Source organism: Tachyglossus aculeatus, chromosome 2, assembly GCF_015852505.1.
Source record: "Tachyglossus aculeatus isolate mTacAcu1 chromosome 2, mTacAcu1.pri, whole genome shotgun sequence".
NCBI classification, from domain to species: domain Eukaryota; kingdom Metazoa; phylum Chordata; class Mammalia; order Monotremata; family Tachyglossidae; genus Tachyglossus; species Tachyglossus aculeatus.
In genome coordinates, this window is record NC_052067.1 from 137,915,882 (window position 1) to 137,931,751 (window position 15,870).

The 15,870-nt window shown below is 46.9% G+C and overlaps 1 protein-coding gene across 1 annotated transcript in view; it reads right to left on the reverse strand.

Moving 5' to 3' along the window:
* Positions 1-942: 942 nt before the first annotated feature.
* The window catches only part of RRM1 (ribonucleotide reductase catalytic subunit M1), a 33,694-nt gene continuing 18,766 nt past the window's right edge, over positions 943-15,870 (reverse strand). The window contains exons 8-19 of the mRNA XM_038767887.1: positions 15,533-15,674; positions 14,054-14,137; positions 13,303-13,464; positions 11,690-11,769; positions 10,528-10,729; positions 9,313-9,462; positions 8,299-8,520; positions 7,861-7,937; positions 6,145-6,280; positions 5,238-5,333; positions 3,839-4,027; positions 943-1,680 (exon numbers count right to left, since the gene is read on the reverse strand). Of these exons, the coding sequence (XP_038623815.1) occupies positions 1,492-1,680; positions 3,839-4,027; positions 5,238-5,333; positions 6,145-6,280; positions 7,861-7,937; positions 8,299-8,520; positions 9,313-9,462; positions 10,528-10,729; positions 11,690-11,769; positions 13,303-13,464; positions 14,054-14,137; positions 15,533-15,674 (1,729 nt within the window). The 3' untranslated portion in view covers positions 943-1,491. The remainder of the gene's footprint in view (positions 1,681-3,838; positions 4,028-5,237; positions 5,334-6,144; positions 6,281-7,860; positions 7,938-8,298; positions 8,521-9,312; positions 9,463-10,527; positions 10,730-11,689; positions 11,770-13,302; positions 13,465-14,053; positions 14,138-15,532; positions 15,675-15,870) is intronic.

Consider the following 15,870-nt stretch of genomic DNA (forward strand, 5'->3'; position numbering starts at 1 on the left):
CACTGGAGACTGGAGCCTCCAGCAGCATCATTGGTTTCGGTTCGTGGCCCTTCTGAGCCAAGTGTGAGGGCAAAGAAGGTCCCGGGCTTGATCAGGACAGTCATCAGTCCGGGGCTCCTTCCAAATCCCCTGGGCCACGATGACATGCTCACTGAGGGACCAAAGCACCTGTGAGTCTCCTCAAATCTCCCTCACTTGGTACAGGGGACTGACTCCTGCAGGCTCCTTCGTCCCCCAGATATGGGACCGCTCAAATCATCCAGGGCAGATGGGTGCTCCTGGAGATCAACTGCCTGGCTCCTCAAAGCACGAGTTTTCTGGAATTACAGGGGACGGACACTTCCTCCTGCAGGTTAGCAGTCCCCATAATCCTTATCATTTCATCCAGCTTCCCCCAACTTCTGGTCTCTTTCTCCACCCGCCCCCACCAGAGGCCAGGAATTCTGGTCAAATGCAAGCTGGAATTCAGCTGGGCCAAACTAAAAAGGGGGAGGGACATGGGACAGGGAAATCCTAAGCTCAATTTTAAGTGTGGTCAGCCAGACCCTCAGCAGCATCACAATAGGTGGAGGGTTTGTTTTCAAAAAGACACAGTGACTCCCCCCCTTCCCCAGTGGAGGTCCAGAGATATGCCTGCGCGTGTCTCCAGCCAGCCAGCCAGCTGTCCTCAAAATTCACTGTTGCTAACTGCTGGCCTGAGCCTGAGGGAGGCTTTCAGGTGGCCAGTGGGACTTTGATAAATCATTTCTACAACTAATTTGAGGCCTGGTCATTTCCTCCCTCCTGTGTTCCAGTTCCCATGACCCCGCCAAAGTGCCCAGCATAGCGTTCCGCACCTCATGGCCTTCCGGACACGGTAACCGGAAGGAGGCCGAGGGAATCGAGGGGTTCCCCGTAGATAAAAAAAGCTTGACAAGAACATCAATTGAGGGACAGAGGATCTGACTCATAAAAGCAGAGTGCGTATCTTTATTTCAGAATGGCCAGCCCCACCCTCTGGCCAGAGCAGCCGTACAAGCTGAGAGGAAACAAGAAGGGTGAGGGGTGGGGGGCGTCTAAGAGCTAAACACAGACAAAGCGGAGAAGCCTGGCCCCCTGGCCCTCAAGGCCTGGGAGCCGGCCAGATGGGTCCTTCTGACACCCTGTGGGCCACAGCTTAGCCACCAAAGGGTGGCTGCACGTCGGCCCGAGCGGACAACACCCCCCACCCCGCTGAGCTGAGGAAACCCACCCAGAAGGGGTGACGGAGCCCCCTTAGGTCCCTTTCCCCAGCTGGCTTCCTCAGTAAGTCTGAGGTGACACTTCTTTCGCGACCGGCACATCAGTAGAAATTAGTTTGACATTGAGATCGCACTTTGTTCTGATTGAGCCTCTTATGGCAGTGGAGTCCAGCAAAGCCCTTCAATCTTCAGACGGTTTCACTACACCTACCTAGGCCCAAAGAAGCGGTTTTATGGCAAAGTGCTGGCCGCCCCCTCCAATCTCCTCTGCTCAGGATCCACACATGAGGCATTCATCTCTGTTCTCCAAGGAGCAGACCATGGCCGCTGTGTTCCGCTCCTTTTCCTCTTCCTCCTTCGTGGCCTTCTCCTTCTCTTTGAGCTTCTCCTTGTTCAGAGTGAACTGGATGGGGTTGGCGGCCGGCCTGGTCCGCAAGTAGTACATCCCCGTCTTCAAACCCTGTGGGAGGGGGAGGAAACAGGGCAAGCGTCAAATTGAAGCACTGCAGGCCCATGAGAGGGGAACTCAAACGCCAACTAGGCTGCAACAGTGCTCCTGAGGCTGATCTGGACATTTTTTTTTTTTAAAGGGCCCACTAGCTGGAGAGGGCTACACAAATATCACTACTTAACCATACACATAAGTGACAGCCACCGTTATCCTCCTCGCCTTCCTGGTCTTCCAGACCTCCCAGGATACCAGGTGGAGACACGGCAGCTTTTTGGTAAAAATGGTATTTAATAATAAATAATAAATAAAATGGTATTTCTTAAGTGCTTACTATGTGCCACGCACTGTACTGAGCGCTGGGGTGGATACAAGCAAATCGGACTGGACACAAAAACTGTCCCACATGGGGCTCACAGTATAAATTCCCATTTCACAGGTAAGGGAACTGAGGCACGGAGAAGTGAAGTGACTTGCCCCAGGTCACACAGCAGACATGTGACAGAGCGGGGATTAGATCCCCTGCCCTTCTGACTCTTAGGCTAGTGCTCTTTCCACTACGCCACACTGCTTCTCATGCTGCTTGCTAAGTGCTTACTATGTGCCGGGCACTGTACTAGGCAGTGGGGTAGATACAAGCCAGTTGACCACAGGCCACATCCCATACGAGGCTCACAGTCTTAATCCCCACTTTACAGATGAGGGAACTGAGGCCCAGAGAATTGAAGTGACTTGCCCAAGGTCACATAGCAGACAAGTTACAGAGCCAAGATTAGAACCCAGGTCCTTCCGACTCCCAGTCCCATGCTCTATCCTCTAGGCCACGTCAATATCCGTGCCCCATCAATCCCACTTGGAGAGGGGCATACTCATCTGTGGATATCAGCTGAGGCCCAGTCACAGCCAGCAGAGGACTGGGGTTTCTGAAGGGGTTAAAATGAGCAGATGCAGGAAACAGGAGTTCTCTTTTGCCTTCCTGCTCCAAAACTGAAACAGTTATGGAGGCCTGGAAGCTAAATGAAAGGTCTTCAACAGAAGAGAAAGGGTAAGTGGATGTCACTAACTATTAAGGACTAGTATCAAATCAGAGAAGCAGCGTGGCTCAGTGGAAAGAGCTCGGGCTTTGGAATCAGAGGTCATGGGTTCAAATCCCAGCTCTGCCAATTGTCAGCTGTGTGACTTTGGGCAAGTCACTTAACTTCTCTGTGCCTCAGTTACCTCAACTGTAAAATGGGGATTAAGACTGTGAGCCCCCCTTGGAACAACCTGGTCACCTTGTAACCTCTCCAGCGCTTAGAACAGTGCTTTGCACATAGTAAATGCTTAATATATGCCATAAAATAAAAAAATTAGGGCCAGCCTGCAGTTAGATCACAATATTGCTTTGAAAGTTGCTCTTGCCTAATTAGTGTTGCTGGTTTACTCACTCCTGGCCACAAGAAACTTAAGAAGAGTCTGTCTTAGATGCCTCTGTATAGATACCAAATATTTTGATATCTCTTTGTGTCAAGAAGGGTGTTTCTGTATGACTAACTCCAGGGAGAACATGCTATTGCTCTGGGGAAGGAGTTGAGGCTATCAACTTTCTTTCCCAGCCAGCTCTGGCACCCATGGAGGGGTTGGGGAAGCAGTTGGCAGAAAGCTCCCAAAAAGCTTCACGAGCCTCTTGGAGGCTTAAGATCTCCTGTCAGAGGATGGTGGTGGCAAATTTCCTTGGACAATTATCAGTGATCACTGGCCAGAGCTATTTAGGTCCGGTCAATTCTGCACACATCTTCACAGACAGGGGAGGGACCCAGTCTTGGGGTTCCAAATCCCTGTGCCCTGACCAGGTCCATGAAGTCAGAGGTCTGGAGCAGTCTGTACCCCAGCAGTGGCTGTAAGGAACTGCCTACTTAGAGGTCTGGACTCAAATATGGGGCAAAATTTCCCTTCAAAGTAACAGGACGTATCACATCAGCTCCCCACCTCAACGATAAAGCTATTCATCCAAAGCATGCGTACATGTGTGCTCTGTGTGTGTGTTTGTGTGTGCGCGCGCATTCTTTTTCTATAAAATATCTCCGATATCCTGCAGTACCTAAAAAGTGGTTTAAATAAAAACAGGTACCACCCCCTCCCCACCAAAGCCATGGCTTCCGTCTGTCTGTCCACTCCTCCCTGGACCTACCTGCTTCCAGCCATAGAAGTGCATGCTGGTGAGTTTGCCATAATTGGGCTCAGCGATGTGGATGTTCAGGGACTGGCTCTGATCGATGAAAGCCCCTCTCTCGGCAGCCATCTTCAGAACGGTCTTCTGGGAGATTTCCCAAACGGTTTTATAGAGTTGTTTCAGATCTTCAGGAATTTCAGGGATGCTCTGAGGGGTTGGAAAAGGAAACTGCCAATGAGCACACATGAGTCTGGCCCTACAGAAGGGGCCCGAGGGGCAGAGGGGGAATCTCCTTGGTTTAGTGCGTATGTGCCCGAGGGCACTGGGGCTCTCCATGTCGACGGGTAAAAGACTTTGCCATCTAGATGCCCAATTCCAAGGGCTCTCAAAGTTTCAGAGATGGCAGGCAGCCCATCATCATCATCAATCGTATTTACTGAGCACTTACTGTGTGCAGAGCACTGTACTAAGCGCATGGGAAGTACAAATTGGCAACATATAGAGACAGTCCCTACCCAACAGTGGGCTCACAGTCTAAAAGGGGGAGACAGAGAACAAAACCAAACATACTAACAAAATAAAATAAATAGAATAGATATGTACAAGTAAAATACAGTAATAAATATGTACAAGGATATATACATATATACAGGTGCTGTGGGGAAGGGAAGGAGGTAAGATGGGGGGATGGAGAGGGGGATGAGGGGGAGAGGAAGGAAGGGGCTCAGTCTGGGAAGGCCTCCTGGAGGAGGTGAGCTCTCAGTAGGGCCTTGAAGGGAGGAAGAGAGCTAGCTAGCCCATGTGGGGGGGGGGGGGGGTTAGCTGAGCGTCCTGAAGCACAAGGCCACCACCCACCTTGCCCCAGTGGAGCCTGCCCCTTCTTGCCCGCTGAAACTCTGCCTCCTATAGAACTCCAACTACTACAGCAACGGTCCTAAGGGGGACCGGTTTTCTCTCCCCCCACCTCTTAGCCCTTCCTCGGCTGTGCTGCAGCTACAGCTCCTTCAGGAGAAGGACGGTGGGCTGAGCCCCAGAGTGGGGAATCTCGGTGCCACCCCCAGCCGAGCCTCCTGCGGGAACAGGACACGGGTGGTGGCCCGGGAGCAGTGGCTATGATGGTAAGGGTGGTGCCCAAGAGCCCAGCCAACCCCAAGCAGAACAAAGAGGCGGGGCAAGTCTCCATCTCGCTGCCCACTTATCTCTGGCTCCCCATCCTACCGTCAACGTCTATCGCCATTTCCCAGTCACACTGCAAAGCATACGCCTTCGTCCTACTAGTTATTTGCCAAAACTACTAGATCCCAAACCTCAGGCCCTGAAACATACCATATACTGGTTTGTATGGTGCACCCTGGGAGAAGTGACAGCAATGAGGGCCTGCCGGAAGTCATATTCAATCAATCCCCCCGCTGTATACCTGGATGGAGCCGTTACAGGCGATAATCTGGTTTTTCATCTCTTCATTCCATAGGCCTCTCTCTGTCAGGTCTTTCAGCAAGTGTGGGTTCACAATCTATGGAGACCGACATGCCAGTTGTGAGAAGGAGAGAGCAACAACACAAACTCCACGTAGAGAATGAATTAGCCCCTCAGACCAAGGACCTGAAAGAAACTGGACTAGGCTTCTACTTGTTTTAGGGGGAAAAAAGCAGCGATCGGGCTACGGACCAAGTATAAGAATTTCAAAATTGAAACTTCAGCCCGCAACAATGATGCTGCATTTCTCCAGGCTTGGAACGCCTGGAGAAACTGAGGGACACTTAGAGGAGTGTCAGAACTGGCAAAAGTGCTGCAGTTTTGATGGCTCTGTGTGGCTTGTCTCCAAATCAGGAGACATGGAGTGTAGACTGTAAGCTTCTTGTGGACAGGGATCGTGTCTGCCAAATCTCTTGTGTTGTACTTTCCCAAGCACTTAATTAGTACAATGTTCTGCACACAGTACACACTCAATACCACTAATAGATTTGTGGCACTGGGGAGATTAGTGCTATGTACAATGCATGGCATGTAGTAAGCGCTTAAATCCTATCATCATTATTATTATTATAATTACTATTAAGGGATCTTGAACAGCTACTTGGCCATAAGAAACACCAGTTCCCCATCCTGAACCAGAAGGAGTGACTGGGAAAGAGGGAAGGAACCCTTCTGCATTCAATCCACCCGGCACCAACGCCCCACAAAACATCCAAGAAAAGGGACCCTCAGCGAACACATCCGGTCTGCACGGTTCCCCAACACCTCCCCTCTTCTCCAGTCCCAACACCACCCTCCTGCCCAATTCCCCAGCCCTTAGAAAGAGTTGCCTATCGTCACGTTTTCACCTGAAACTCTCCCGACAGGACTCTGCGAGTGTAGATGTTGCTGGTATATGGTTCGATGGACTCGTTATTCCCCAAGATCTGGGCAGTGGAGGCAGTTGGCATGGGGGCCAGGAGCAGGCTGTTCCTGACACCATACCTGCACCAAACATGAGGCCAGTTGGGGTGAGGGGCTGCCCACCACAAAAAAATCTTCCAGCAAGAGACAAGTAGAGCCTACATTTCACCAGAAAGGAGGCAGCCTTCAGAAGGCAGCCACACAGGCTGTGAAGTAAAATACGGCTTCGTTGGCCAGTTTTCAATTTCGAATTAACGTTCCCTAAAAAGATACCCCCTGGGGGGATGCTTTCCACTTCCTGTTACCGAAAAAGCATTCAGAGGCAGCATTCACTAAACACACATGCTTTTCATAAATCAAGAGTCCAGCTCAAACAATAACTACTTACACTCTAAAATTATACTGATCCCTACCCATCCTTAAGAATCGGACCTGATAATCTTACTTGGGATATTGAGAAATCTTAAAATGCCATTCAACTAGATGACATGAAAGAGCACAAAAGGCAGAAATAACGTTTGTGGGTACGCTTATGAATGTAACTGCTGAAAAACTGTGGCAGATGATGTGAACGTGCTTTCCACTGCAGCTCAGAAGGGGCTCCGCACCGAGAGCAGCAAGTAATGGACGATGATTTTAAAAAAAAAAACAAAAAACCTTCAGCCACCTCAGGCTGTAGCTTCCCATGTACACACTAAAAACAAACGATCACTTCACTGAAAGTCGGGGTCACCTATTTTTTTTTTTAACAAGGAGAGAGAACGCTTCCCTAAGCAACTAAGCATCTGGCTTCCTTCCCTATTCAGCAACTTGGTCTGTCCTCGAGAGTCTGAAATCTTTCTCACTGTACCTCGATCTCATCTATATCGCTGTTGACCTCTCGCCTACATCCTACCTCTGGCCTGAAATGCCCTCCCTCCTCATACCAGACAGATAAGTTCTCTCCCCCACTTCAAAGCCTTATTGGAGGCACATCTCCTACAAGAAGCCTTCCCTGACTGAGCCCTCCTCTCCTCTTCTCCCAGTCCCTTCTGTGCCGCTATTACTTGCTCCTTCATTCATCCTCCCGCCCATCCCCACAGCACAGATGCATATATCTGTCATTCATTTATTTATTTAAATTAATGTTCGTCTCCCCCTCTAGACTGAGCTCATTAGGGGTAGGAATGTGTCTGCTTTTTGTTATACTGTACTCTCCCAAGCTTTGTACAGTGTATTGCATACAGTAAGCACTCAATAAATACAACTGAATGAGTGAATGTTCGTTCACAAAGACCTGACTTGCTAGTTATGAGCAAGGAACTTGTCTCCTAATCCTGTTGTACTGTACTCTCCCAAGTGCTTAGTAAAGTGCTCTGCATATAGTAAGCACTCAATAAATATCACTTGATTATTTACTTCTCCTTGACAAGACTTAATAGCTTGCACACTGTATCAAAAATTGCTCCCCTAACCCATCCTAAATTCACTCCCAGGACAAACCGAAAATGTGCATCAGGGGCACCACAAACCGGGTGGCTTGGCTTCTGGGTATGGTTGCCAGGCTGGTTTGGGCTGGGCCACTTTTGGTATGGGAAGTCCCAAAGCAAACTCATCTGCTTCTGCCGGTGCAGCCTCCACCACTGTGGGACTTCAGGAGAACTGGGACGGAAGCTACTCACTTGGCAATCTTCTCCTTTAGAGCTTTCCAGTCCCACAGATCTGTTGGAGTGACGTTCCACATGTCATATTGAAGGATCTAAGGAAGACACAGTCCAAACTGACCGCTCTGACAAGAACTCTGAGCAAGCCTGAAAAAGTTTAGTTCCGATCGACTTCAGAGGGGAAAAAATGGAACTCACGGACGGGAAAGGGCCGCTCCTCATGAGGATAAGAGAGATAAGATAGATAGATCGATCACGAGCCCAGTGCGGGGCCGGTGCCGGGTCTATTCTGAGAACGTCATTATCTACCTTTATGCTTGGCAAATAATAGGTAATTAATAAAGGGGCAACAAAAGTTAACCAAAATGGGGATCCCCCAGCCTCAAGTATGATGACCTGGGGCAGACAGGAGCTCTGCTTTTAGCAAGCAAATAAATTATCCTTCCTTTTACTTACTCCCTTGCTGACTGGCGAGCCTTGATAGGTTTCATATGGGCCATGGTCCCTGGCAAGGTCACAGCTGGCATCCAGGGCTCCATAATAAATTGTTTCGAAGATTTGCTGATTCAGTAACTGGGCCTCGGGGCTCTCAAAGGGATACCTCATCAGGATAAAAGCATCTGCCAGGCCTTGCACCCCAATTCCAATGGGGCGGTGGCGCTTGTTGGAGGTGGCCGCCTTCATGGTAATTGGTTTGTAAAGACCAGGAGGGTGGGAGAGAAAAGAGGTCAAAGAATGATTAACATTAGCTTGAAAAATGACACATTCTGCACCATGCAACAACACCTCACCTCCAATCCTTCTCCCATACATACAGATTGGTTTACTATGCTCCCTTAGTATTTGTCTGATCCGTTTCTCAAACAGTAAAACATTGCTCCAGATGAGCCAGGCTGGCACTCGGAAGGAACATTAACCTCCCACTTTTCTGTCATCTGAGCATCCATATGTATCAAAGGGAGGTACTTTGACCTGGGTACAGTTTTAGTGGGAATTCAAGAATATTCCCCCGGGGCTCGTAACCCACGTAATCCTTCTTTTCTGTCCTTCCCAGACCCATGAAATAAATATACCAAACAAGAATTTCTAATGCATGAGTCATTAGTCACTAAACCACTGGGAAAAGGCTTCTACTCTGTTACCCTGGCTGGAGAAGAGGAAGCAGAGCCATGAGAATGACGAAGTGGCTGCCGCGGGTCCCACAGTGAGCACAAGTTCTGGATTATATTCATCAAACTGCCTCCGTCACTTTACAGTGAGGACTTTAGAGCTCAAGTTCTATGGAAATGTTTATAATGTGCACCTGCATGTTGAAACCATAACAGATGAGCATAAAACAGTATTAAGAAAAGGTAGCTGGGTCCATTTCTTGGGTCCATCCCACATGACCTGTAGAAAGAGGTTTTAGTTCAAATAATAAAACAGAAACCTCAACCCCAGGCATCAACATGAAACAAAAACCCCACCTACCTCAGGGATAGGGTAATAATTGATGTCAATAATTTTATTTAAGTTACGGACGATGACTTTGGTGACTTCGGCGAGCTTCTTGAAGTCATACGTATGTTCCAACGTGACAAACATGTTCAAGGCGAGGGAAGCTAAGTTACACACGGCAACCTGAAATACAAAAAAACAGGACAAGCATGGCATTAAGCTCCCAACATCCAAAATCACCATAATCATCCTTCACCCAGAATGCAGGGAAGTAAAAAAATCAGGCAGGATACAACCAAGAGAAGTGACTTGCCCAAGGTCAAATGGCAGACAAGTGGCAGAGCCGGTTTTAGAATCCAGGTCTGGGCTCTTTTCATTAGGCCACCTGCCTCACACTGTGATGGTTTAGGTTTCTATTTGCAAGGCAACTTTACTACCATTAGCTTTTGCCCTTTCAAAGCCAAACGGCTCCCCTCAGAGCCCTTCTCTATGCCACATTTCAATCGCCCACCCTGCTGAAAAAATCAAGGATTCTCCTACTACAGGAGAAGAGCTCCATAGGTAGAGCCCTACTACTTTAAGAAAAGCCTGTTTCTTTTATGGAAAAAATGCAGTAAACTCCCATGCAGGAACTGGCAAATGCAGATTATTACTATTAATAATAATAATAACAACAGTAGTAGTATTTGTTAAGAGTTAACTATGTGCCAGGCACTATACTAAGTGCTGGTTCAAGCAAATTGGGTTGGACACAGTCCCTGCATCACACGGGGCTCACAATCTCAATTTCCATTTTACAGATGAGGTATCTTGGGTACAGAGAATAATAATAATAATGGCAGCATTTGTTAAGCACTTACCACGTGCCAAGCACTGTTCTAAGCGCTGGGAAGAATACAAGGTAATCAGGTTGTCCCATGTGGGGCTCACAGTCTTAATCCCCATTTTACAGATGAGGTAACAGGCACCGAGAAGTGAAGTGACTTGCCCAAAGTCACACAGCTGTCAAGTGCCGGAGCCAGGATCAGAACCCACGACCTCTGACGCCCAAGCCCGGGCTCTTTCCACTCTGCCATGTGAAGTGACTTAACCAAGGTCACACAGCAGACAAGTGGAGGAGCCGGAATTAGAACTCATGACTTTCTGACTCCCCAGGCCGGTGCTCTAACAACTATGCCATGCTGCTTCTCTAGCAAACAGTCACCTCAGGTGCAGACTCAGTAAACTGAAGACCGTCTCCCCACCCACCTCATCTTTGCTGGTGTACTCGACGACTTCTGTGCACAGGTTGCTACATTTGATGGTCCCTAGGTTCTGCTGGTTGCTCTTCCGATTACAAGTGTCTTTGTAGAGCATGTACGGCGTTCCGGTCTCCGTCTGGGACTCTATGATGGAGTACCACAGCTGCTGGGCCTTCACCACTTTGCGAACACGACCCTGCTTCTCATAACTGAAAGGCAAAGCCAAGATATCCAAGAGCATCCCGATGTAGCGTTCTACTCTCCAAAACAGATCGGTGGTTGGGATGGCTTGGAAGCAAAACATTATTAAACTGTAAAGTGAGCAGCAGTCCTCCAGATGTCTTCTCAATGTGGCGGCCATTTCCCCCTTATGCTGGAGGCCACGATGGCAATTATGGTGGCCCTAAATCCAGAAGTGAGGCTTTCCATCCCATCTCAATTACCAGTTGTGCACATCATTTCTGATTTGACACAATGGCCGCTGTAATCAATAAATCATATTTGTTTGAGTGTTTACTACGTGCAGAGCACTGTATTAAATGCTTGGAGAGTACAACAGGGTTGACAAACATGTTCCCTGCCAAACTGTCGCCATCTTAGGAGCTTTAACTTTTGGTTGAATGTGGAGGCAAGCTAAGGGTGGGGTGCTGGGAACAGAACATTAAGAAAAAGGGGGAAGAGTGAAAAAAAGGGAGGAAAAAGGGGGTGAGGGTGAGGCAGAGGGGAGGGGAGAAGGGAGAGGAAGGTAAAGATTCTCATTTCCCTAATGTTCAGTAATTACCGCCATGCTCTGCAGGCAGGGGAGAGGAAAAGAAGCCAACACCTTGGCTCAGCCTCTGGCCCTTTCTCACTCCAAGGTGTAAAGTGGGTTGGGCAAGGTCACCGACCCTGCCTAAAAAGTTGTGGGGGGAAAGTTGATGACTTCACCCACTTGATGGCAACCTCTTGTGGGACAAAAGCTCCCCCACCACACGTGCATGCACACACACGTTTTCTACCCCAAAATCACCTGGGAATGAGAGCTAGCTCGGAAGAGTATAGCCAAATTAAATATGGCTCCTGAAATGTGGCCATGAAAGTTCAAAGGACGCCCGTTACATAGTCTTCAGGACTGGGAAGGGGGCAGAGAGTTAAAAGATATACATCAGAATTGTTCTCATTTTTCCTACCTCTCATAGAGCTTCTCAAACTCCTCTCCCCAAACTTCATCCAGCCCAGGACACTCATTTGGACACATGAGGGACCAGTCCTATTAAGGAGGCAGAAGAAAATGCATCTCATCCCACCAGTCACCCTTATCTCTTCAGTGTACATCCATTTCTTTTTTTCCCCTAACATATTCATTTTTTGGCTTTCGTTTCTTACTAGTAACTTGATCGGTTGTGCATATCCATTATATAAACACAATCTGTTCCTGCCCATTTAACTCCTTTACACTGTGAACTCCTTGAAGGCTAGGATCTTATCTTCTTTTGCTGTGAGCTCCTGAGTGACTGGTAAAATGTTCTAGGCACAGTAGACAATCTTGGGTCTGGGTCTCGGGTCTCATTAAACCCTTTGTTCTGCATTTTGGAAGGGATTCACAACTCCTTTATAAAGTCTACATCAACATTGGTCTAATTTAATATATCAATCGTATTTATTGAGCGCTTACTGTGTGCAGAGCACTGTACTAAGTCTAATTTACGTTGTAAACTTCTAGAGGGCAGGGACCCTGCCCCTCAATTTGCTTTGAACAGCACCCATCACACTCCCAATTGTCCTGTAGGCATTTTTATTTAATCAATCAATGATAATTATTGAGCGTTTTCTGTGTACAGAGCACTGTACTAAACACTTAGGAAAATACACTACAACAGAGTTCGCAGACACGTTCCGTGCCCACGAGGAACTTACAAGTCTAGAGGGGCAGATGTTAATATAAATACTTCATAATATATAATTTTAGATCGCAACCATATTTATTGAGCACTTATGTGCAGAGCACTGTACTAAATGCTTGAGTACTATAAAACAGAGTTAGCAGAAGTGTTCCCTGCCCATGAGGTTACAGCCTAGAGAAGGAGACAGACAATAACATAAATAAATCACTTATAATATACAATTTAAAGATATGTACAAGTGCTGTGGGGGTGAGGTGACTACCAGATGCCCAAAGGTCACAGATCCAAGTGCCTACATGACACAGAAGGGAGAGGGAGGCTGGGAAAAGAGGACTTAACTGGGGAAGGCCTCTTGGAAAAGATCTGACCTTAATCAATGTATTTGTTGAATGCTTACTAAGTGCAGAGCACTGTACTAAGTGCCTGGGGAAGAACAATACAACAGAGTTGGTAGATGTGAGCCCTGCCCATAAGGAACTCCTTGTCTTTTCTGTGGTTTTACTATTTCGAGGGTTCCGTTTCTCCTTATGTGTCTGTCGCCAGTCTCAATTTCCCCTTTAGTCGTAGACTAAAGTGGCCAAAAGTTCTCTGGTACCTGACGAAGAGCAAATACTCAAAAAACACTTTTTATTGACTGTTTACTGTGTACAGCTCATTGTACTAAGCAGCTGGGAGACGACGAGCTAATATTACGGACACATTCCTTGGCCACACCAATAGTCTGTCAACTCTTTGTGGGAAGGGAATTGTGTCTACAAACTCTTGCATTGCACTCTCCCAAGTGCTTCATTCAGTGCTCTGCACATAGGAAGTGCCCAATAAATACCACTGATCGATTCACTGATAGATTCCGGCTCTGAGCTAGGAAATCTTGGCATAACAGAATACTCAGGCCTTACCCGATTTGTCTCAACACGTTTCATGAAGAGATCTGGAATCCAGAGGGCGAAAAAAAGGTCCCTGGCTCGCTGTTCTTCCTTGCCAGTGTTCTTCTTCAAATCCAGAAACTCAAAGATGTCCAGATGCCATGGCTCCAGGTAAATGGCAAATGCCCCAGGCCGCTGAAAAGGAAGCCAGAGGTGCTAGCAGAACCACTAGGTACATACGGTCCTATGCTTTTGGGCCCAGACGCAATCGTGCCCGAACATGCTCTTTATAAAAGGAGAGAACTTTCAAAACTCCATCTACACTGCCCAATTCTCAGAGGAAGAACAAGCTAAAAAGGAATAAAATTACAGAGATAACCAGAAAAACCCCACTGAAAATGGAAAATTTAGCAAGACAGGGCACTGTAATCAGGAATAATTTGTCTTTAGCCAATTTAGCTACCTTATAAGCAATCTTCACAGAAGAATAATAGTATCTTGAAGCATTTAAAAGTGACAGGGTGGTTTTGCAGACTACACCAAAGGAATGATTCAACAGATCTAAATCTTAGCCCTATTTTATACTTGTTGGGACTTGGGTAAGTAACTTGGTCTCTCTAAACTGTAGTTCTCTTACCTGAAAAATTGGAAGGGGGAGGAAAAAAAACAACCACCAAGAACCTATTAAATATTGAAAATACAGGTTGAACAACCAGCAAGTCACTCCCAGTGGGTGTGAAAGATGTTACCACGAAGAACTTGGATTCTAAGGAATACGGCATACCTTATTCCCACCTTGGTCCACATAGCGGGCTGTGTTATTGTACACTCTCAGCATTGGGACAAGCCCATTGGAACTGCCATTTGTCTGAAAGAGGGATCAGAATAAATGCAGCAGCCAGTCAGGGGAGATGAACAAAATCAGATTAACAACCCTCCCACCTGTACAAGAGCAGAGAAGATTCCAAAATTCCAGATGGGGCCCAAAGAAGTTTCTACTCTTCCCTATCATTAGCAAGAGCAAGAGAACAGATTTCCCAATTTACAAATAGAAAGAAAAGGGAGTTCATTACCTCCTTTTCCTCTGAGAAAAATATGGCTTTGGGTGTAAATTAAGCATGGCCTAGTGAATACAGTCAAGGCCTGGGAGACAGAAGGACTTGGGTTCTAATCCCAGTTCCGCCACTTGTTTGATGTGTGACCTTGGGCAAGTCACTTAACTTCTCAGCCTCAGTTATCTCATCTGTACATCATCTCTAAAATGGGGATTAAGACTGTGAAGCCCACATAGGACAATGATTGAGTCCAACCTGATTAGCATGCACCTACACCAGCACATAGTACGTGCTTACCAAATACCATAAAAAAATACTAAATAATTATAGTATCACAGAGTGACGTCAATCCCACAATGTACACTCTACAAATATATAGATAAGTGTATATATATATACACTTATCTATATATTTAGCTATATATATATATTATCTATATATTTAGCTATATATATATTATCTATATATTTAGCTATATATATATAGCTATTAAAATGGTCTCAAAATTCACTCTATGAACAGAATGGGAAAAGCACGTGGCTAGGGGAACCTTAATTTACATGTCTTGATGAAAGTTGATTCTCTTCTTCCCCATTCCCCATGTACCCCAGGAAAAATACCACTGGGGAACTCCCCCAAGAGTGGTGGCACTCAGGGAAAGGGCCAAGAATACACGGGGGGATCCATGGCTCAGTGGCAAGAGCACGGACTTGGGAGTTAGAGGTCGTGGGTTCTAATCCCAGCTCTGCCACTTTGTCAGCTGTGTGAATTTGGACAAGTCACTTAACTTCTCTGTGCCTCAATTACCTCATCTGTAAAATGGGGATTAAGACTGCGAGCCACATGCGGGACAACCTGATTACCTTGTATCTACCCCACTGCTTAGAACAGTGCTTGGCACATAGTAAGCGCTTAACAAATACCATCATTATTATCATTATTTTTATTATTATTAATCAGGGGCAGAGCTACTACCCCAAATACCAGCCCCTCCTAGTCTTCCCTCTGGGAAACAATGTGATATGCGCCTGCTTGGCCTGTTTGCCCCAAGACAACTCTAAAGGACGTGACGCCAGCCCTGCAACAGTGCCTGCTAAAGTTTGATTTAAGAAGAGGCATTTGTCTGACTGAGGGACCTTGGAAAGCTGAGTGGTGCAACGTTGCATCCCACTCAAGGAGAGTTTGAGTTGAAGCACCCCAAACTTACCCCAGCAATATAACTGCCAGTAGCTCGGATGCAACTCACTGCCACTCCGATCCCACCAGCGGACTTGGAAATGAGTGCGCACTGTTTGAGGGTGTCGTAAATGCCTTCAATGCTGTCATCCTTCATACTCAGCAGGAAACAACTGAATTAAAGTAAACACAGAGCAGGATTAACTCTGAAACCATGTATAGCAGGAAAAAAAAAATCACTGAAAATGGAAAATATGGGAATGGGATGGGAATGATCTGTCTTTAGCTGGTTTAGCTCCTTTATAAGCATTCTTCACACAAGTTCATTAGTTTACATTTGTCTACAGCAGATTTGAATCAATTAATCAA